Source organism: Anoplophora glabripennis, unplaced genomic scaffold (assembly GCF_000390285.2).
Source record: "Anoplophora glabripennis isolate ALB-LARVAE unplaced genomic scaffold, Agla_2.0 scaffold8, whole genome shotgun sequence".
Taxonomy (NCBI): Eukaryota; Metazoa; Arthropoda; class Insecta; order Coleoptera; family Cerambycidae; genus Anoplophora; species Anoplophora glabripennis.
Genome location: NW_019416350.1, coordinates 2,574,684 through 2,598,069, shown reverse-complemented (window position 1 = coordinate 2,598,069; position 23,386 = coordinate 2,574,684). Strand labels below are relative to the sequence as shown.

The window sequence follows — 23,386 nt, the reverse complement described above, 5'->3', positions numbered from 1 at the left end:
AAGTAACTGATATTAAAAGTGCAATAAGTCAATGTTATTACAGTTGCAGTTATAATATTTATTTTTACGTAGTATCTTTCAAGGTCAAACCACTATATTTAACTAATATTATTGTGGGAAACAACTACTCTGAGGACTACATGTCCATCCAGCATTGAATTACACCTACAATATCTAGTAAACAGTTAAAAGCATGGGTCAGCAATCAATATGTTATGCCAGTAACAATGCCATTAAAGACAGGGCATACTTTGAAGGTTCTATCTCACCCACATTGTACTGCCTGTTCCCCCCAATTCGATTTAATTAGGTTTAGGCATATAAAACTTGTCGCACAAGAACATAGTTCTTAAACGGATAAATATATATTAAGTTTTATCCGTTAATATAAATATAAATGCAATTAATAAATGGACAGTTATTCTTACTTACCTTATATTTGCCATAACCAAATATATATGACATGCTCTCTTTAAAACGAGTTATTAAACTGTGTTAACATACTGTTCAATAATATATTCATTATATGTTCGTTTTATGATTATAAATAAAACGAATTGACCTTCTACAATACAGGTACAATAGTAGAAAAAGCAGATATCTAGAGGTACAATTTTGAATTGGTATGTCATTATGTCATATGTAGTCTAAACATATACTCGTAGTACGTTTAACGAGGTCCCAATAAAAGGGCAAAAGTTTGTAGGGTCTTTTGAAAATTTGGGTTTAAATGGTATGCCACGCAATTTAAATAATGTTCTTGGGAACAAACAATTACCTTGGTTCAGCTAAATAGGTGGATCAACAATATGTCATTAACCTTAATTTCAGATTTCATTTCATTTCGCACTATTATTGATTATTTTATTCATACAGACAGACTTCAGAAAGGTTATAAAAATTATCACAACAACACAACAACAAATTTCCATTCATCAAAATTACTGTTCACTATAAACATTTTATTTTGGCAGACTCTCCCAGCCAATGACAGCAATGAATTATTGTATGTGTTACTAACCCTAGCAATAAAAACTATTAAGGGAGTGGTACATAAAATATCTCTAGAGAGCGGCAAATTGAGTCGTCCTGGATGTTATGTATATTGTAATATGTGGCATAGAAAATGGATCTTTTGGAATGTGGTTGATATTCTTTTTTATTTGGACGTTCGGTAATACTTTACTGGATAGTGCTATTACATACTTTTGCGTTTATTTTCATACTGTCTATAATATCTTTGCTTTATTTCAAGCAAAAGATAACAGCTTAATTTGCGAATCTCAAACGTTTCAATATCGTGGACTGTAGGAGAAGTAATAGGTAAATTGGTTCAAATTATTATGACAATATTTTGTTTGGTTAGTCTCGAGCTCTTTGTGTATAAACCCCTTGAACAAATATTTCATGCAAAGCAAGAACGACAGATTATGAAGCTTTTAAAATACATAACGCTCTTACCGTCTCTGATAAAATCATATTTGGGTGGCCTTCTAGGCTCTGCAGGTAGAATGGAATTATCAAAATTGTCAGTGGAAATAATTCCGCTGCTATAACCAAAGTGACTTTCATGGATGTTAGGCTTGGCAGGTAGGGGAAAGTAACTTCCACCTGGAGGACTGGGCAGGTAATTTCCACCTGGAAGTTTGGGAAAGTAACTTCCTCCTGGGCGCTTGGGTAAATATCCGACAGAGGGAGGCAAATCGTTACTTGGTCTAGATGCGGGTAAGTAACCGATGCCTCTGTTTGGAGGAAGATCCCCGTAAAAGTGTTTCTGACCATCATATTTCTCTTGGTACTTATAAAAACCCCAGTAATCGTATTTTTGTTTGTTACCGTAGCTGTCGTAATGGTAGTAATTCCCACCATTACCGTAAGTACCTCCATACAGACCCCAGTCCTTTGGAGTATCGACTCTGGGAGGTAAGTAATAGTTTCTCCTGTCTATATCGTATCTGTTTCTATTATTGTACTGATACTTATACCCGTAATTGGAGTCACGATGTCCAAAGTTCCCATAGGAACCCCACCCGTACCTATCCAAGCCCCAGAATCTGTCTCTGTTCCTGTTGTTGTAATACTTGTCGTCATATCTGTAGGGGGGCGAATCAAAGAAGCGATTTGGGGGTAAATATGGCTCGTAAGGCTTATATCTATCGGGTTCGTTCAGGGGTTTGTAGTAATGGGCTGGGAGATAATGGATACCACGGTTGCCCTGGTAATCATATCGATCCCTGTCATGATAATACCTGCGACTATTCTCATAGTCTTGGGAATGAGAGTGGTGGTATGAGACGTCTGCAAAAAATAAAACAAATTACTATGCTACGAACTTTTTAATGGCAGTAAAAAAATATATAAAGTTACAGAGTACAATGTGCTTTATTGGTATAACGAGTGCTGTGATCTGGTGCTTAATTTGTTTAGGTGAGTCGGACGCATAAGACATCCCATATTTTGCTCACTGGAAGATATTTACCTCCGCGACGGTTTCCACCAGGTCGGTTATCGTAGTCATAACCGGGTCTGAAGCGTCTGAATTTGTAATCATCGTCGTCTATCCATCGGTCTCCCGGACGCCTTAGGCTGGAATCGTACCCAGAGGGACCTCTGTCACCTGGAATAATACAGAGCTTTAAAAGTAAATAAAATAATATCTAGAAAAAAACAATGATTTTTTTAAATGGCCATTTTTTATCTCACACTAACATTTTCGGCTCATTAGTTAAAAAATAAGTTATTCAGGACCGGAAATATTAAGACCTACATTTGACAATCTTAGAAGACAAATCACTTTTTTTTTCAAATGGAATGACCCAACTTAATTGATGAATGCCAAATTAAATGTCCTTTCGATTGATATAAGTTTTGCCATATTTATCTCTAACAGTTTTCGAGAAAAATTGTTATCAATATCATCTAGTTTTATTTGCATTTACCTTTATATCCGGAAGGTCTTTTTTCATCGTATCTTCTGTCTGCATAATATCCATGATCATAGTCATAACCTCCCCTATCACCTCCATAACTACCTCCACCACCATAACTTCCCCTATACGGTGGGTAGTAGCCACCACCCCTGTTAGGCCACTGCTTGCAGTTGGCGGAAACGGCATTGCGGTCTCTCTCGTAGTAGTCGTATTCTGGATCCGCATACAAGTCCCTACCTATGTCGAGTTGAGACAAGGGCAAGTCCAAAAGTTCGCAGTCTCCCTTACCGCGACCTGTAGGATCCAACCTAAAAAATGAAGAAAAATGAATAGCTTTCATTGAACACGTATTAATTAATTACGTTCCCACATTTTAAGAGATGATCACTTGAACGATTTTATACCAAGTATTTTATAAAATATTTCTGTAGACCTTTAGAGCAGCATGACGATACCTTTTTAAAAATATATATTCTATTATTGGTTCTCGTATTTTTTATTCTAAGTTGTTAAGCTAATTCAAAATTTTTTTTTCAAAGATCTTTCCAAATGAAGTCAGTATTAAATACAGGGTGTTTCCTAAGTACGGTTCGTAACTTCAGGACACAATTTCTTATGGTATTTAAAGAAAAAACGTTCCTATAAACATGTGGTGGGAAACGCTTAGATTCCGAGATACAGGGTGTTGAACATTTTCAAAAATATATTAATATTTGAAATAACAACAATGTTAGGTTCTTAAAATTTGGCAGTTATTGTACGTTCGTAAAGAGCTGCATTTTTAGTATATAAAATCAATTTTTATTTACCACCAGTGGCATAGTAAGGCGTGAGTCAGTCGACGTTTTCGTCATAAAATGTAGAACTCCAATGGATTTTTAAAAATTTTTACTATTTTCGGACTCGCCTAACATTTTACAACAAAAAAGGTATCTTGCCTACTTCTTAGAAAAATGGCCGGCAACTATAAACAACGATTAAAGAAATAATCAGTTTCGACATAAAATCAAAGCAGCAAATGTTGAAAATGACCGGTTTTTGATAAAATCTATGATTCTAATCGTTTCATCATTGATAGTTTCACCCGTTCAAAAATTTCTGATGAATTTTGTATGACATCAGAACTTTGAATTATTCGATTTCGTAACTAGTTTTCATCTAGTACAGGTGTCTTATACGCAAGAGAGTTGAGGTGACCCCATACATAAAAGTCGCAAGGATTCATATCAGGATTGCGAGCTGGCCAAGCTTGGAGACCTGCGCGTCCATTCTAGCGATTAGGAAAGGTAGAGATACCGATACTGACGAGCAACACGGCTGAAATGAACTGCATAAACCAGAAATTAGCTCTTACGTGTAAAGTACATCTTTGGTTAGAAACTGTCTATACCAGTCATCAGTTGATCGAGCTGGTAAAAACAGAGTCATGAATAATCCCTATCCATACATTCAGCGAAACTGATTGCTGAAAACGACTATCTCTTATTGCCTGCAGATTTTCGTACGCCCAAAATTGTTCATTATGAAAATTAATAATAATTGCTTCTCTCCAAAAAGTTACTTCTTAGTAAATCAAATTTTCGTCAAAAAACTGTTATTATGTGTCTCTGAATGGAGCAACCACCTATTAAAATCTAGTCTTGATTAAAAATCTCGGAGCAGCAGCGCTTGTACTCGTTGTAGGTGGTATGGGAATAGCAGACAAACTTTCAAAATTTCCAAACAGTCTTTGGTCTTAACATGAAGCTGCGATGCTGTCTTCTTGCTACTGGTCGAAGGATCTTCTTCTATCTCTCGAAGTATAGCTTCTTCTAACTCTGGGGTTGTTAGGTCTGCCTGGAACTTCGCCGTACTACGCTTAAAACTACCAGTTTCACTCAGTCCGAGATGTAGCTTTCTAAATGTTTTAGCACATGGCGTTACTCTGTTAAGATAACATTCCTGATAAATTCGCAGCGCTTCTTCTGGAATCCCATCTGCTAAGCCGATGAAATGCATCTGAATCATTTCAGGGTTAGTAAATTTACTCATTTTAAAATTTTATTATCTAATACACAGTATTGGCTGACAACTTATAACTAGCAAAATTCCAACAATATCATACCAGACAAGTAACTAAGACAACAAAAAATATTATCTCTTATTTTTGTTGCCGCTGAATAAAATAAATAAGTTTTTTTCTAGGTTAGTATTAGTCAAAAACTTCAAGACATATTTTTTGTTGTAAAATGTTTGACGTGTCCCAAAATACTAAAAATTCATTGGCGTTCTATATTTTATGACGTAAACGTCGACTAACTCACGTCTAAGCACGCCACTGGCGGCAGATAAAAATTGACTTGATACTAAAAATGCAACTGTTCACCAACGCACAATAACTGACAAATTTTAAGAGCCTAACATTGACTGTTTCAAATTTATTTCAAATATCAATCATTTTTTATAATTTTCCCCACCCTGTATTTCGGAATCTAAGCGTTTCCGGCCAAATATTTATAGAAATTTTTTTCTTTAAATACTATAAGAAATTATGTAAAAAATCTCATATCATAAAATCTAAACTAGATACGTGAAATTTTTAGCTAGAAAATGAATTGAAAGGTTTCTAGCAAAAATAACATTTGTCACAAAATTGACTTTTTAAGTTATTGTCAAACTAAAAATCAATTTTTTTCAAAATGTATAGTTTTTTAACACAATTAAGTCAGAAGGTTTCATTACACACTTTTGATTATAAATTATCCTACAAAGGAGCCTCTTTTTTAATTTAACCTGTTTCCAGAAAATCAGTTTTAACGCTCTCTTCTAAATTTATTTTTTTACATATGTTCTTCTTGCTAATCCTTCAATTAAGAACAAGTAATTATAAGAAGCCTAATAAATAAAATCGTTAGCGTAGAAATGAACGTAGAAATTTTGTACTTCGTTAGCATTGGGTACAGTATGGAAAAAATTAGGCCAATCATTCCCTGAAAAAAATGCCGTTAACTCTTTTGCGGAACAACTAGCTAAATAATTAATTATTTAATATAAATTAAAATTTATATTCGGTTTAATGAAATGCTTGGTAACAGTAATGTAAATTAAAAATGTAATAAATGAAAAGTTTTCTCATTAAAATGAAAGATTCCATTTTTCTTGAAAATACCGCTGCGATTTACAAGTAGTGACTCAATTTATAAAATACATGGTGGTGATGAATTTGTTAGTTTTTCGTAGAAAGTAACTTCAAGTATCTCCGCCACTGGTGTATGTATTTGTATACGAATTCATTGGATTTCAAACCTTAATTAGATTAATCATTAGCTTCAGTTCTATTTTCCTGCATCACAGATACTTTAGATGTTAGTTTTATCAAGTTTCAATACACTGTATCTCGGAAGCTATAAATTTGTGGACCCATGCTTGAACTGTTTGACTTAAAATCATTCAAAGAATGGGACTTTATCAGAATTTAAAGACTGTCGACGTACTTAATTAACAATTTATAAGGAAGAAAATTCGAATACAATCACAAAACTTTTTCATTTACCACTACCACTACTATCTAACGCTACACGATAGAAGCATACATTTCGCTAGGAACAAAGATGTGTCCTAACAACATAACTTTATGCAACTCTGTATAGTTATGGGCCCCGATAACTAAAATAGGATTTCTGAGAGGTTACATTATTTAATACTTCCAGTATGTCAGAACTTTAAAACTTGTCTATTGTTTTGTCAATTTATAGCAGAAATTTCAAATTACAAAATATTAACTCTTAATGTTACTATTCTTTCAAGCAGATAAATATAAATTCCAGGACCTTGGTTGACACCAGCTCCTCGCAAGGACGATACGGATTTCGCACGCAGTAATGTTACATATAAAGCCATGTGGAACGCTGACGCAAAATTGCCGCAGTTGCATAACGTTACATTTTATTACGTCGTATGTTGTTTCTTATAATGTTCCTTGAAGAGGACAATTTACTAATTTGACATCTAGAAAAAAAGTCCAATGAAATTATCCTCCAATTATAGCTTCTTCCTATAAGCATTAGGGCTTATTACTGCTTATTACTTTCATTATCAGGATGTGAATTATTTACGTTAAAATTTTGATTACAATTTCAGATCCTTTATACTTTAAACGATAATAGGTTCGAGCAGATGAAATAAATAAGGTGTTTTATCTGATCTTAAAATTTAAACAGTGGGTATGATCAGAAGAACACAAAAAAGTATTAAAAAGTGTAAAAAAAACTGTAAAGCTGAAAAAATAAAATATACTTTCACGATGAACGTTATATCTGTTTCGAATCGCTACGTCAACTTTTAAGGTTAGGTAATATTTTATGTTTGATGCTCGATCATTCGCCGTATTCTGTTCGGAAATTGTTGCCAATACTTATTTCCGACTGAAGCTTCTGTAAACCTCTGTTGTATAATAGAGCTGCATTCTTAGATTCAGTTCCATACAAAATGTTATATCAATATAAAATAGGTACTTATAAAGTATATTTAATAGTACAATTTGGTTTCATTGGGATTCCAGAAAATAATATCAAAATGGAGAAATGACAACGTACTGTATTAACAGAGTAAATTTCTAATTCTTTATCAGCAAATTTTGTAGTGTCATCTATACAATTTACATGGTAGTATCAACAATGACCAATAATAGCGGCTACTTGTTAAGAGTAAATCTATAATATGGCGAATTTAATCATGAGGGAGCGCCATTGCTAACTATTGACATATCCTGAGCTGAAATTGTCTATTGGATACAAGGAATAATTGATTGTATGTCTTTAACAGTGACAAACATAAGAAGTGATGAAGTATGTTTGTCAAAGAATCAAATCTATTGAAAAAGACTATATAAACAAAGGAAACAACCCTATTTTGTATAAATGTATGCAAATATATTAAAGAGAAGAAAAAGAAGAAATGGATAAGAAGATCAACTGTTATACATGTATACATGTATAGGTACTTAAAGCCAACAAAACTGATTAAAATACACACAATTAATTGCGTGTGTAAAACAGTTAATTTAAGTTTTAATTCACTTACCGTACTGATCCTATAGAATCATATAAAAGTAAAATGAGGATTCGTGGCATTGTACAGACAAGTAGGTAATTAGCATTCAGTTTTTATATAGTTAATTTTGAGTTAATTTTAATATAATGTACGAATAAACATATACTTCCCTTGTTATAAATGATGCGAGGTCAAAATTAATTGTTTTAAATTATCATAACATTTTCACACATGCTAATTAAATATATGCATTCCTAATCCATCCTCATTGTCCATTTTTTAAGACAAATAGATAATTACATAGGTAACGTAACAGAACTATTAAGTTCGGTCTTAATTTTATGAAAACGAAAAATATAAATCTAATGTTCTCAATTCTAGAATACCTATTACAAAAAAATACAATAAAAAAAAAATTTTTAAGGATGTTAAATTAGTTGGGAAACTTCGATTGAGTATATTATTATATGAAATTTGAGTATATTTTAAAGTAATAGAAAAAACATATTATCATTCGTTTTATCTATATTCGTAGATAGTGCCAGCATATACATTTTAGGCAAAAATTGTTCAGAAAAAAATATATTCCAGATCAAAAATTCCTACATTTAATTACGTAAAATTAAGTACAACTGTATTTTAAATAACTGATTTGTATTCTTTTAAGTTTATCAACTCTTACACCAAAAGGTGCCATCAAGGCTAATTTTATATGTGTAAAAAATATATGTTTGTAGAAAATATTAATAATAATTTTTTCATTAAAAAATAATTACCTGTAATTGAATCCTTCGCAAATAAAGTACTTTTCATCGGCACACTCTCTTTGGCATTGTTCCACGGTCTCACAAGTGAAAGCACGCTTGACGCATCTGCGTGCGGCACGTTTTCCTGCCAAGACTCGTCGGAAACATGCTGAAAAAGAAAATAAATGATGTAACCTCAAATTATTTCAAATCTAGGATATTCATTATAGATAAAAATTAGAAAATATTTACAACTAAAATACACAAATATAATAATAAGTATATTACTAATGGCAATATAGGGGAAACAACTATTCTGCGGAGGTACATATCAAATAAAATACCGTATCCCCCATTTGTTTCGTTAAAAATGAGTCATGTAATTTGAAAAAATATTGGGGAAACTAAATCTTCAAAAAGAGACAAATTATTACTGCCGACTCACACAATTTTACTTTAAAAAATACTTTCGAATATTTAAACGGATTCAATAATTTTAACAATTAAAACTATAAAAGAAATTTAGTAAAACAATAAAAACGTTATTCTCAAAAGAATGATGAGAATTTCGACAGCCAACTGTGCAATTATAATTTATAAGTATAATAGCAAGGTCAAAAGTGTATTCTTGGTAATTATAATGACTTAAATAGTTTTCTTACACTTGTAATAAAACAAAAGAGGTATTGCTATGGTCAAGTGATCTTGTGAACATTTTTTTTTGAGGAGATTGACTTGTTAATAAGGTAAGTACATATAAGAATAAAAACTAATAAACATTTAAGCTAAATGATATCTCTCAATCAAATGAGTATATGACCCTCCGCTAATGAATATACAAAATTTTACAATACTATTTTATTTCTACCATTCTGGCAGTGCGAAATAATCAGTTTAATGTAGGTATAAGTATATTGATGTAACACATTCTAATTATATTTTTCTTAGTTCGATTTGTAGGTAAAAATTATTATTACCAACTATCATATTAAAACCATGATATATCATAAAATATTTCCCAGTAAAATCATAATGGTTGAAAAACTATAATATAGCTTATGAGAAATGTTAAGTTCATAGGCTACATAAACATTACAATTAAGCTTTATACAAGCAAAATTTAACAAAACAAAATTATTGTAGTTTAACTAACGCCAAGGGAAGAAACGTTATACCAAGCTGTGAAGTAGTTATATCTATAAAAGCTTAAAAGGGGAGTTATTTTAGTGCTGAAAAACTTGACGTAAAATAAACTCAAAATAACGTGGATTAGCAGGACGTTTCAATGTTATTTTAATGTTCATGTCCTCACTGTGGTTGTTTCCAGAAACGGATTTAATTAGCATCAGTGACACAGAATTAGAATAGAAAGAAATTCTTTTTCTTCTTCTTACGATTTGGAAATCCATAGGTATAAAACCTATGCAGTTCCAAATTCAAATTTTTCTACTACTACATAAAAATACAGGTTTTTTTCACGTATTTAATAAAATTATTGAATCAATTATAACAAATAAGTTACCATTACAAAATGTCATCGTGACAACCCCCTACTAGATAAATTACAGTTCGATAAAATTTCTACCTTATGCCAATCATGAAGTGTAATTGATTGTAAATAATTTTTTTGCTCAGAAACCGTTAATTTTACAAAAAAAAATACAATAGACCTTTTTTTATTTAGAATGAAATCTGAAATGAATTTGTAAATGGTAAGATAGTAACAAGAAAAAAAGTTACGTCTGAAACAAGTCTTCGGGGTGGTTTTTTCTACCCCTTAGAACCGTAGGGGAACATCAACAAATTGTTTACTGAATGCCTTCTCTACAGCAGAAAACGTCTACTTAATTTTAGTTCTGCAAATTTTTTGGTATTTCAGAAAAAAATTAAAAACCTCTTTAAGCGGTTGTATCTTCGTAGGGGATGTCCAAATGAGATGTTTTTATATGAAAGAACCACCTTATTTTTCGACAGGGAATCACCCCTAAATTTTATGCACTTATTAATTTACACCCTGTATAAAGCGCCATTGGGTTGTAGAAGATATAATTACCATTCAGGGACACCAACCATAGTAAATCGGATATGAGGAATTCAAATTTGGTACTGTCTCTTACACTTTCTATGTGTGGCAGGAAATTGGAAAAATAAAAAATATTAACAAATCTCTTATTCGTAGTTATAAATATATTGTTACTACAAAATAATTAATGCCAATATTGGTAAAATGTTATGTACCTACACATTAATGAATACATCAACTATACCATTGACTATTGACAACACCTGAAATTGTCTGAATTTCTTCAGTTGTTCTGACTAACTACGTTTAAATGAGAAAAATTAGACAATATATTAGTGAATATATCAGTAACATCGTTAGTTCTACTTGTAGCATTTATGACAGTTTCGGCTACTAAATAATCTATAATTCAGTTACTGTTCTCATCGGCCATTGAGATCTCCCGACACAAAGTTGTTATTATCGCAAAATTTAATAATTAGTCGGATTAAAATAGTTTATGGTTAGATGAAAGTACAGTACAATATTTGTTGAAATATAATTCCAAGAAATGAATAAGCCAATAAAGTTCTGTTATCGGAACTACTGTAACAATTTATCGCGGCAGAGGCGTGCCTATATATCTTTCTATCTCGGGTGTCGAATGCGGTTAGTTCCAAGAAAGTGATGCAATGGATTTCTTGGAATTCTATCTTAACAAATGTTAAGTGTAATTTTGTGACTTTTAGGGGATAGATGTACAAAATGATCCCTCGAGGTAAACTTATCCCTGATGTGTTCATTGGCGCCACTAGTTTTAAATCACCAATAATAACGTGAACTTACTTATCGACACGCCTTTAGTACAGTGTTGTTCTATCTGCAGCGTCAGTTAAGTTTTACGTGGGTGACGAGAGATATTAAAGTTTGTATCCTGTGATCTAAGGTAAGCTTCAATATAGTGATGTGTTTTTCCATTGCCGAATGGTTTTTTCTTTATTGTTTTGGCACCGGTAACTACATAAATATCAAGGTTAATTTAGGTATATTAGTTCAGAAATTCCACTTTTGTATAGGTTAGGTATGACGTTTCAAGTTTCGGAACACCTCGGGGAGCAAAATGATCCCCTAGTCTTTGTACAAAATGACCCCGGGATCATTTTGCCTCAAGTTTGGTTTATCACGGAATTGATTTGCTCTAATGTTTTGTTTCTTTCAGAATATTCTATAAGGCCACGGAATTATGTACGCAAAACTAATAGGCAAAGCTGGGACAGCGACGCTATGACTTCATTCGGCTAATCAAGATGTTCAGAACGGAATGCCTTTTAAAACAGCGAGTAAAAATCATGGTGTTCCAATGATGTCCCTGAAAAGGCGGGCGAAAGGAAAAAATTAAATGCTGTTGATAAAATTGAATGTTTAGGTAACTTTCCCACTGTATTAGAATGTAAAATCCATTGCCATTATGAATATTTATTTCACTAAAAATATTTGTTTTTTGTTCTTGTTAACGCTTTAAATAAATTTGTATTTGAACATGTTTGTTTTATTCATTTAGAGACCAGGGTAAAAAATCTGTTAGGGGATTATTTTGTCCACCCTCATGCGATCATTTTGTACATACCGCCAGTGGCGGCTCGCTAGGTGACGCAAGTGACGCACCGCTTCACCTAAAATTTCCGTTTGGTTGTGCAATTTAAAATTATTTTTAATTTTATATAAACTTTAAAATTTAGGTATAATTCTATATTGAAAATGTATTGTTTGTTTGTTTTATACGCAGAAATGAACAGAATAGTTGCGCGATGACCGCCTTCTAAAAAACATTGCCTTCGTTGAGTGCGAACATCAACTTCGTACAGCATAAGCAAATGACGCGGATTGAAATTAGTCTTCACTTCGTAGCATTGTTTACGGCGGTTGTCATGGCAACGAGGCGGTTAATATGTGATTAAACTACGGCGTGGGGGAACGAGTGACGCGGAAATTGAAGCAGCATCGACATCGCCCATGGGCCTGCCTTTACTTTAAACAGTTTACGGTTCTTTGTTAATATTTGTTTTGTATCAATAATTGTACAAATGTTTTCTATGTATGATCCAGTATGTATTTTATTGGAAACGCCATTTTCCAGATGGAAAATTTTGGACGAAAAGGATTTTTTAAATTGCGAGAGACCTGTGCCTTCTCTCGATGTTGAAAAAAGGGGGGAAGTCAAAAGACAAAGTGTACGTTCGGAAGTTTCGGAATGAATGGTATTCGGAGTATAAGTGGTTGTGTGGAAGTGTTTATTTAAAAAAACTTTTCTGTATGCCGTGTTTAATAGTATTTCTATTTTTTATGAAATCTAAATGAAAATCCTTCTCGCGGACGTCAGTTTTTCAGTAATATTGCAAACGCAACTAAAAATTTCCAGATTCATTTGAAACCGTTTGACCTTGAAAATTTGAAAATTTTCGCATGCGTCTTTTTTTTTCTTTTTAGCTAACCAATGAATATGCTTCACCTATTCTCAATGTCACGAGCCGCCACTGCATCCCGCTGTACAAAATGATCTTTTGGTAGGGTCGGAAATTCTTATTTTTTGAACTTTGTCATTTACAGATAAACAAAAAATGATCCCCTCAGGAAATAGAAGCTAATGAATATTACTACTTAGTATATACTACCTACAATATTTTATTATTATCATATTGCATGTTGCATAGAATTCAACTTGGTTTTTATACAACGTAAATAACGTAATGTGACAAAGTTTAAAAAATTTAAAAAGAAATTTAAAATCTAAAATATAAAGTTTGGAATTGGGAGGATTAAAAAGGATTCACCTTTCAAAAAAGCATACAAAAAGTTTACTTCTTTTAGACCATTGCATTGGCTACTTCCAGATTTTTTTAGTTTACCCGGGTTTTTTTCTTTATAATCATATAATTCACGGTGAATATGATGTCGCAAATATCTTTTAACATTTTAAAACGTTATTTAAATCACACATTACAAACTCAAAGATAAAAAACAAACATAAATTGGTATATGATGGTTAATTTTTGACATTCCATTGTCTTATCCTGGGTAATACAGGGTGACCAAGAAACAACTTCTAAAATTTGAACCACGCGTTCAACTTATCAAAAGCAACAACTTTTGACTAATAAATTTTTTTGGGGAGCCCACAGTTTTGTCCTCTATTTTTTTGCCTATACCTAGGCCTATGAGTTATAGAAATATCTAAGTAACATGAGTTAATGTTTTGTGGGACAACTTACGCTACCTTAACATTTTTACTGTCGTAAATTGTACCTGTATACTAGCACTAGATAATTAATTGACGCTTTTGCACTACTTTTTATTTATTATTACCTTTACTACCCTCGTACGTCGGAACGTCTACTTTAGTATAACGTAACAAAAAAATTATAGATTTAAAAAACAGTACTATTTTTAAAAAGCAACAGATTTTCGAAAACAATATTAAAGAAAACTTTTTGCTTTTGATATTTTAAATACAGGATTAAAATTTCGGCAAATATCTCTGGGCCTATTTAAAACTATTTAAAGAGTGCACATTCAAAAAGATATTTAAAATACAAACTGCAATGAAAATCCAAATTAAAGTAATCTAAAGATACTATTAATACAATTAAATAGATATTCGGTGCAAGGTCAGTATTAGTTTGTTGCATGTGCAAATGATAATAATCACACTGACACCATTACAATTACCTTTAGCATCCTCGACAATAATAATAGAACTGTCAACGACCATCAATACATTTAAAATAACGAAAAATATCACAGAAAAACAGAACACTTGCATTTTCGTATCAGTATAAACAAATCCTCATGAACACATAACTCACACTAGCTATTTAGGACACGATCTAACACACTTCTTTTTCATATATTAAGACAATGAAGTGCGTAATCTAAATTTGACCATGTCTTAATAAAATCCGCTTGTTCTCAAGACTAATTAGCATACAAACGTGTATGAGATATTTTCGAAACAACTTACAATGCTAGATTGAAAAATCAATAACGAATATGTAGGTAAGTTTTTAAGAACTGCGGTGCTAAAACTGCTTAATATTTCGTTAATCGTGCTGAGATCGCGCGAATTAAAGTGAACGCTACTTTTTAGGTGCAAGATGTGGAACTTTTGGTGTCGCTACTGGGATTTGGTGGAAGGATTGCTATGAATATATGCGGTCTAACCAAGGATAAAATTTGCGCTTGCAGAAGAGCACTTTGCATCCCCCCTTTTTCGCGGCACTGTACTGAGGCGCGGCGAGTGCTGAAACCTAATAGATTTTAATGTAAATAGTACGTCAAATAGACCAATTAATGCGTTGACAATTTGTGGGAACAGTTTCGGAATTATCCGGAAATGGGATTCACTTTCTTTCATCACGTACGCAATTTTATGGGCTACTGGCTTAATTCTTCTATTTCTATTTGTTTACAACATTTACCGAAATGTTTGTAGCGGGACAATGGCACTACAAAACTGTGCGTTTTACAGTTACTACGACATAGGAGGTGTGTCTGGTTTTGTATCTAGCAGCATTTGCTTAAATTTATATTTAACTTAGTGTTTGACAATCCTATGACAAGAAATGGAAACTAGGAAAATAAGTTCCTTATTAAAATCATCAAGAATATTTTTTTGGTGGAAATGTACAAGGCAGTGTTTTTAAAGGCATACAATGCTACCGGCATGGCGGTGTGATAAAAACGGACAAAAACTTTCGCAAGGAAAGAAATATGTAAATAGAATTTTATCGCACCTATTTTATATCGATAAATTCAACTGTTTCTGCCTTTATTAATTAATAAAATTAATTTGCATTTTTAAATAATAAAATCATTTGACGTACCCGATGTTTCAACAACAATTGTTAAACATTTTATCCACCAATGTGTAAACACATTTGGGTCCGTCTTACTTAGTTTCTACGAACTAACACAAATGTTGTCTTGCTTCACCATAACACAAATGCTTCGCCATAAATTAAAACGATATCCATCAACTCCGAGTTGCTATACACGCAAACCATTTTTGGCACTAACTACCCACTTTTGACACTAACTACTAAACAACTATTGTAAACACCACAGATAACAGGTAAATACTATGACAACGGCGATTGTAAAATCCGATTTCAGTATTCAGAGTCGCTGAGGCCACATGGCTCTCCACGAGCATTGCGAAAGACGCTAGAGATTACAGTTGTCCAGCTATGCAGTGGTTGAATGTACTATAACTTCAATACATTTTTTCTCGGAAACTATAAAGATTTTACAAATTTTTTTTTAAGATATTGACTCCATTTCTCATACCGCATCGATTCCCAATTTTTTTTTGGATAAGTTGTGAATCACCCTGTATAATGTAAATATTCCCTAAAGTATTCATTGCAATTTTTCAAACTATCTAAGGTCTGTGAGATACAACAAATCCTAATATGGATGTTTTTATTTATTTTTTTGAATGTCTATTAAGAGAACAGTAGTCAATATTTAAGCCAAATTTACTACGAGAGAAATTCCATTCATTGATTTTTCTTCACAAATTTGTTAATAATAATGAATTGGCAAAGAGAACAAAGGTAAATAAGTTATGTAATTCAAGTTAATTCTAAAAAATTTCATCAAATGAAGATGTATATAATTATGCTAATATATCTACTCAGTTTTCATCAAATAAAGTTGTATACAAGCACACTCGTTCTTAAAAAAGTTATTCAGACATGCTAAATAAATTTAAAATAAAAATTTATCACACGAACGAAAAAAAAACGTCTGTCGTATATAGATATTAAATAATATTTTTCAAAAGAATTATTGTTCTAGTTTCTAGTTGGAACTGCTTTTCACGAGATATTTTTGGGAAAACTTTACAGTTCTATAGTACATTGCTTTACTTTAAAAATGTGTTAAGGATATTTCAAAATCAAAATTTTTAGAACAAATATCAACCCCGTCAAGATATATCGGTATGAAGTTCAACGTTGTCGTTATATAAAACTGTTTTTATAAATTCTGCATTACATCAGTAAATTCCTCAACTATAACTAATTAGTTTAACTATATTGTTATTTTGCACCCACCTATATTCAATTAAAATAGAGAAAAATGATGTCAATTATTATATAATTTGTTGCATAAAAGTTATTTTCAATACATTGCTGGAAAAAATTGAATTCTTTTAGTGATTTTCGAAAGGTTACATCTCCGTGAACATTGATCCTATCCAGATAATAAAAAAAGAATTTCGAAGCTTTATGTCTCTCGTTTCAAGAGCTTTGGACTGATTTTTTTTCTTAAATTGAAACTAGGTACATTTAATGGAACATACAAACATACAAAATTATGGGACAAGTCGAGAAAAATTTTTCTTCTTCATTTTGATCATGATTACGTAATGTTTAGGACCAATAAACGTGTTCCTTTAATTCTTTCCAAAACTTTGATCACTTGGGACCGAAAAATGATTTGATGCATCAACTTGTCAATTTACAGGGTTATTGTGGGTACATTGAGCTGTAAAAGTGTCTCTCGAAATTAGCGGAAGATTTTCTAAAAAACTGTAAAAAGTCGTTATACAGGTCCTTGTAGAGAATTTATTCAAGTTTTCAAACTACCTTTGGATTTACTGTGCAATAATTTCTTGTAGATATATCGATGATTAAAGGCAAAAGTGTTATTTTTCATTCAACCATCGATATTTCAGCAACCAATAGTCACCCGGAGGCCTTTCAAAAATCAAATTCAAGTTGAATAAATGACGTATGAATGTATTGATTGAGTCTGAAAAAAATTTCAGTTCATGCGCAGTCCTAAAAAAAATTTTTTTTCTTGGGATATTTCTTCTGATTGCTCGATCACCAGAGCTCAAAAAAAATGTTTGTCTACAGACCTTGAAACTAGAGACTTAAAGCTTCAAAATTTTTATTATCTCAATATTACTGTTTTTCACTGAGATACTGCCTTTCGAAAATCACTAAAAAATTCTTGAAATTTTTTTATTAATTTAATTTTTTCCTGTAGTGTAGTTCAAAATATTGAAAGAAATAAAGAGGATCCAAAGGACTAGCTAATAATAATTTTCACTTGTATTTGTTTTTTTATTACATATAGCTATATTGAACTGTTTTCGAGCTAAACGCCAAAAACTCTGAAATAAAAGTAATTTATTATTGAACCACGTTATTTACGAATTATGTTTTATTTGTTTGGCTTGCCCCAAACGTTTCTTTTTGCATCATGAAATAAACAAGCTAGATATTTTCGATAATTTTTAGTACCTCGTAAGTATATCGCAAACAAAATTTTTTCGAACACAAGTTTAGAGCAACTTTATTTACTTACAAAATAAAATTTGGCCAATCGGTGTAGTTGCACGTTGTATAATATATTACAGATTTAGTTTTAGAATTTAATGTTAATGACGGTCTTTTAAACGCGATGTGTGGATTTAATATTTTATTCTATTTAGAAATCAATATTATGATAAATATATTTTACAAAAGAAAAAAATAGGTAGATAGATGATAAACCTATATAATAGATATAATAAATCTAATTAAAAAAATTTGCATCTCAAACTAAGTATGTTATATAATATACAAAATACAAAAAATAAAATAAGAAGAACTTAAAAATGTCCTATCTCCTACTGCTTTTTTAAAAAAATTTGTGATATATGAAACTATGAAATTTTTATTTAAACTTCTGCAAAAAATTAAGTGAGCAAAAAAATTTTTCGAATTTTTAGTGATTTTTCAGAATGCTGTATCTCAGTTAAAAATGATCGTATCAAGGTTTTAAAAAAAGCATTTTAAAGCGCCGAATATCTAGTTTCCAGATTTCTTAGTTCGAAATTTTTAGGAGCGACAGTCATCGCGAAATTCTAAGAAATAAGACTAAAAAATTTTTTTTTTTATTTCTGAAAATTTTTTGAAAATTTACTCTTCTTTATTTTTTAACAACTCAAGATAAAAATATTGAGTCATTTTTGATGCGATGTACTCTTTCCGTACCGTAATTTCCTTTATTTTGAATTAATGAAATTGATTAAAAGTTGATAAATAAAATAAAAATGATAAATGCCGCCTAGGCATGACAAAAATTAAAAAGTCTACAAAAACTTTTGATTAATTTTTTTCACTAGAATTACAAAAAATATTGTTAATTTTGAGAAAAACTGTTGGTTGGTTCCTTTGAATCAAAGATAGAGTTTTAAAAAAACCTGTTTTTCACACTTGTTAGATTCGTAAGAAAGTTTAGGATAATACGCACTATTTTTTCGCAGATCGAGGACTACACCAATCTTGGGGGTATCAACTTTTAATCAATTTCGTTAATTCAAAATAAAGGAAATTACGGTACGGAAAGAGTACATCGCTTCAAAAATGACTCAATATTTTTATCTTGAGTTGTTAAAAAATAAAGAAAATTTTCAAAAATTAAAAAAAAGTTTTCAAATTCAATGAGCAAAAAATGCCCAATCGTGAAAGAATTGAAAAAAAAATCAAATTTTTCATTTTTACGAACGTTACAGGGTGCTCAGAAATGTAAATTTTGCTCCTTTAAATTTTTCTGAAATTTTGATTAAGCGGTCCGGAAAAACCGTTCGATAGATCGATCTGCCCATTTACGGAGCTTTTGGGGGTACATCGAGGTGTAAAAAGTCGTACAAGCATTAGACTCTCCATCGATATTAGTAAAGATGCGGTCGACTTAGCAAAACAAGTCAAAAAGTCACTTTTTTTCATTTTTTTCAAGTTAATGTCGAGGATGAAAGAAAATTTTTTTCTTCCAAGAACGCTACATAGCCTTGTAGGAAATTTATTCGAGATTTCGAAACTGCCCGTCAATTTTCTGTCTGATCATTAGTTGCTGAGATATAAGATGGTTAAAGCCAAAAGGATGCTTTTGTATTCGTAGTCGAATATCTCCGGGTCAAATTAACGTAGAGAAAGATTTAAAAAAATAAATTTAAGCTGAATGAACAGGCTATCAAGTCCATATCATGATTTTTGTGTAAAAAATTTTTCCAATCCCGTGGACCGAGAAAAAAACGCAAAAAATTGAAAAAAATTTTTTTAGTATTATTTCTTAGAATTTCGCGATGACTGTCTCTCCTAAAAATTTTGAGCTAAGAAATCTGGAAACTAGACATTCGGGGCTGTAAAATGTTTTTTTTTAAACCTTGATGCGATCATTTTTAACTGAGATACAGCATTCTGAAAAATCACTAAAAATTCGAAAAATTTTTTTGCTCCCTTAGTTTTTTGCAGAAGTTTATCTGAAAACTAAGTTATGTCTGTACCTAAATGACGAACCTAATTAGTTTTAGCTAAATGAAGCAACACTGATGCTATCTCGTAATAACAGCAATTACTTTTTTTATGCGGGTATTGTGTTTTGTTATTGTGTTTTCTGTGGCCGCCTACGAAATAAATAAATATACATTTTGCAATATCTATATGCGAGGACACCCTTGATCTTCACAAAGATGCTGAATGAAAACCTAGTCTTTAATTAGTTTAATTAAACCTTAAAGGTATAATTTTTTTACCACACACATACGGCAGATTAAGATCTTTAATTTGCATAATACGTGTTTTCATATGATCGCGTTTTCGATATAATACAATTTTTAACTTTATTTTCTCGGCCAATTTGCATTGTTTAATGACTAATTGATTTCAAAATATGTATGTCTTGGATATCTGCTTACTGATTTCACTATTTTGGCTTAAAGCTACGTGCTCGGAAAAGTATAGGGGGATATTTATCAAACATTTATTACATTCAACGTTTTTATTTGCGCTTATTTATATAGCAGGACAAAAATTTGTTTCATAGATATTTTACTTTTGCTTACAAAAAAATGTTTTTACTAAACTCATAAATATATATCTATAGCAATTTATTCCACTCGATGTCTTTCATTGAAGATTCACACCCAATTTAATACCATAATACATCTATTTCTCTATGTAAACATCCTTAGAAGCAATTTGAAAATTACTTTTAACGACTACGGTACAAAAATAATTATTAGTCGTTGAGCAATATTGTAAAACAATGGCTTAACGATGTAACAGCTCGTAGTAGGAATTTTTATTCAAGCTATAGTGTATATTGGCAAAACGCAAAAAAATGCATATGTCATGCCACAAACTGAAATTAATTCATCATACTGCCAAAAATATGTAATTGCAATTTTAAGTAAGTATATTTTGAGGAAAAATTAATGTAGGACTGGATTTAACATAATTTCAGTTACAGATTCTCAAGCATTCAATAATGTTATGCAAATGATTTTAAAAAATGTCAGGAACACGACGCCATTACTAAAATTAAAATTTACCCATGACCTCGATATTTCTCAGAAAATCCACTTTTTGGGTGAAGACTTAAATATTATGAAAATAATATATTTTGCCAAAATTTAGGAAAAAATCAGTTCTGATAAATATTTGGTCCAGTTTTCATCCAGATAGTGGATTTTCTGAAAAGTATAGTACAGTACATGGGTAAATTTTACTAATGGCATCATGTTCAGCGTCGTAAAATACTATGAAATTGATATATTTGGATGAAGTCTAGGAAAAAATCAATTTTGACCCTATTTGGGCTTGTTTTTTTTTTTTTCACACAAATAGTGAATTTTCTGAGAAATATGTCATGGGTAAATTTTACCAATAGCATCATGTTCAGCACCTAAAAATACTACAAAAATGATATATTTGGAGAAAAATGAAGAAAAAATCAGTTTTGACCCATATTTGGACCAGGTTCACCTAAAGATTTCAGTTTTCTTCGAAATTTGTCTTGACGTCATGACGCATCGAATTCCTTCAGAAATTATATGTTTGTGTGGCTGCGTATCGATGTACAAAAAAGATAACATTTATTCAAATATATCTGATGATAGTCATGGAATTTGGGCTAAAGATTTAACAAATCAAAAATAAATATTACTGAAATATTGGGTGATACTGACACTGTTCCAGAATTCCAGAATTTCGGCGCCACTGAATATTCTCCAATTTGAGTCAAGTATATCTCAAAATATGAATTCTAAGAATTTCTAAGAAGAAAAATATATTCTGCTTTATTCAGAGACAGTTGAGTTTCATTTATATAAAGATAAAATTTATTATGCTGTTGTATAAATATAAAGCCATCTATTATACCAACAGAAAAGGATTTTTTTTTTAAATACAATTATAAATTCTATGTGATCAAAAAAGTCAAGATAAACATTTAAGTTAAGTTAAGAAAATTATAAGTGTCTACGTCAATGATGTTTTTTTTTGGACTCTTGATATTTTCATTATATAGGGTATTCCTAAATATCATATACATAAGGGAGGGGGTAATTTCATAACTAAAAATTAATATAAACATACGCTTCATTATCGATCTACAGGGTGTTGAAATTTTAAGATTTGTTTAGTTTTTTGTCTATAGTTGCTACAGTTATTGAGATATTTAGTTCAAATTCGGAATACAGGTTACCCTGTAGGGCTTACATCGTTGGGCATGCCAAATGGTCGTAATATTGAACCTCCTGTCCAAGGAATTTTCAACTTGGTGCGAAAGAAACGCTTTAATGGTTAATGCGAACAAAACTGTTTGTATGCATTTTTTCAACAGAACGGAAATTTCAGGCAATATATCAGTCTTAGTTAAAAATATAAATATTCAGTTTTCAAATACCGCCAAATTCCTAGGAGTCTACTTGGATAGTAATATGAGGTGGACTACTCACATAAATCATATATGTAAGAAGTTAAATAGTAGTTTCTATGCAATACTTCAGCTGAAAAATATATTTACCATTGATCAACTAATTAGTGTTTATTATGCTATTGTTTATTCTCATATTTCTTATAATGTTATCTTATGGGGAAGTGCGGGGGATGCTTCCAGAATTTTTATTTCTCAAAAGAGGATAGTTCGTCTAATATTTAACCTTAACGTCAGACAAACATGCAAAGATTATTTTAAACAATTTAATATACTTACTTTTTATTCTATATACATCTACAAATGTATACTATACGCAAAAAGTAATTATAAAAGTTTCATGCGTAACCGTGAGTACCATAACTACCGTACAAGAACTGCCGATTCTATACGACCTCTTAAACATTGTACCTCGTTGTTCGAGAAAAGCCCAATATTTAAAGGCATCCAATTCCTTAATCATCTGCCCATCTGCATAAGGCATGAAAATAACATTAATATTTTTAAAAGAAAACTGAAATACTTTCTTGTACGGGAATGTATATATGATGTATCACATTTCCTTAACAGTAAGTTTTAGTTACGAGTACCTAATAACTCCTTTATTGACTATTCTTATTCTTTACTATAAAGTCTCCAAGAAAAATAAAGGTTATTTAACAAAAATAGCTTATCTAGACAAAATGTTTATATAGTTTACACGCATATTTTTAGACTTTGTAATAGACCCGTCAAAGATTATGTATTTAATTATAAGTGATCGTTTGTGTTGTATGTTTGTCATTCTGTACTCCTGTGTAAATCGTCGTTTATACACTATTTTTATGACTTATCCTATACATTGTAAAATGTCATAAAGGACAAATAAATATTATTATTATTATTATTATTATTATTATTATAATTAT

The 23,386-nt window shown here is 31.2% G+C and overlaps 1 protein-coding gene across 1 annotated transcript in view; it reads right to left on the bottom strand.

Annotated features, from left to right (window-relative positions):
• The window catches only part of LOC108904672, a 56,635-nt gene that overhangs the window by 3,991 nt on the left and 29,258 nt on the right, over nt 1-23,386 (bottom strand). Inside the window, exons 5-8 of the mRNA XM_018707314.1 lie at nt 8,738-8,876; nt 2,940-3,238; nt 2,480-2,617; nt 1,462-2,298 (exon numbers count right to left, since the gene is read on the bottom strand). Of these exons, the coding sequence (XP_018562830.1) occupies nt 1,462-2,298; nt 2,480-2,617; nt 2,940-3,238; nt 8,738-8,876 (1,413 nt within the window). The remainder of the gene's footprint in view (nt 1-1,461; nt 2,299-2,479; nt 2,618-2,939; nt 3,239-8,737; nt 8,877-23,386) is intronic.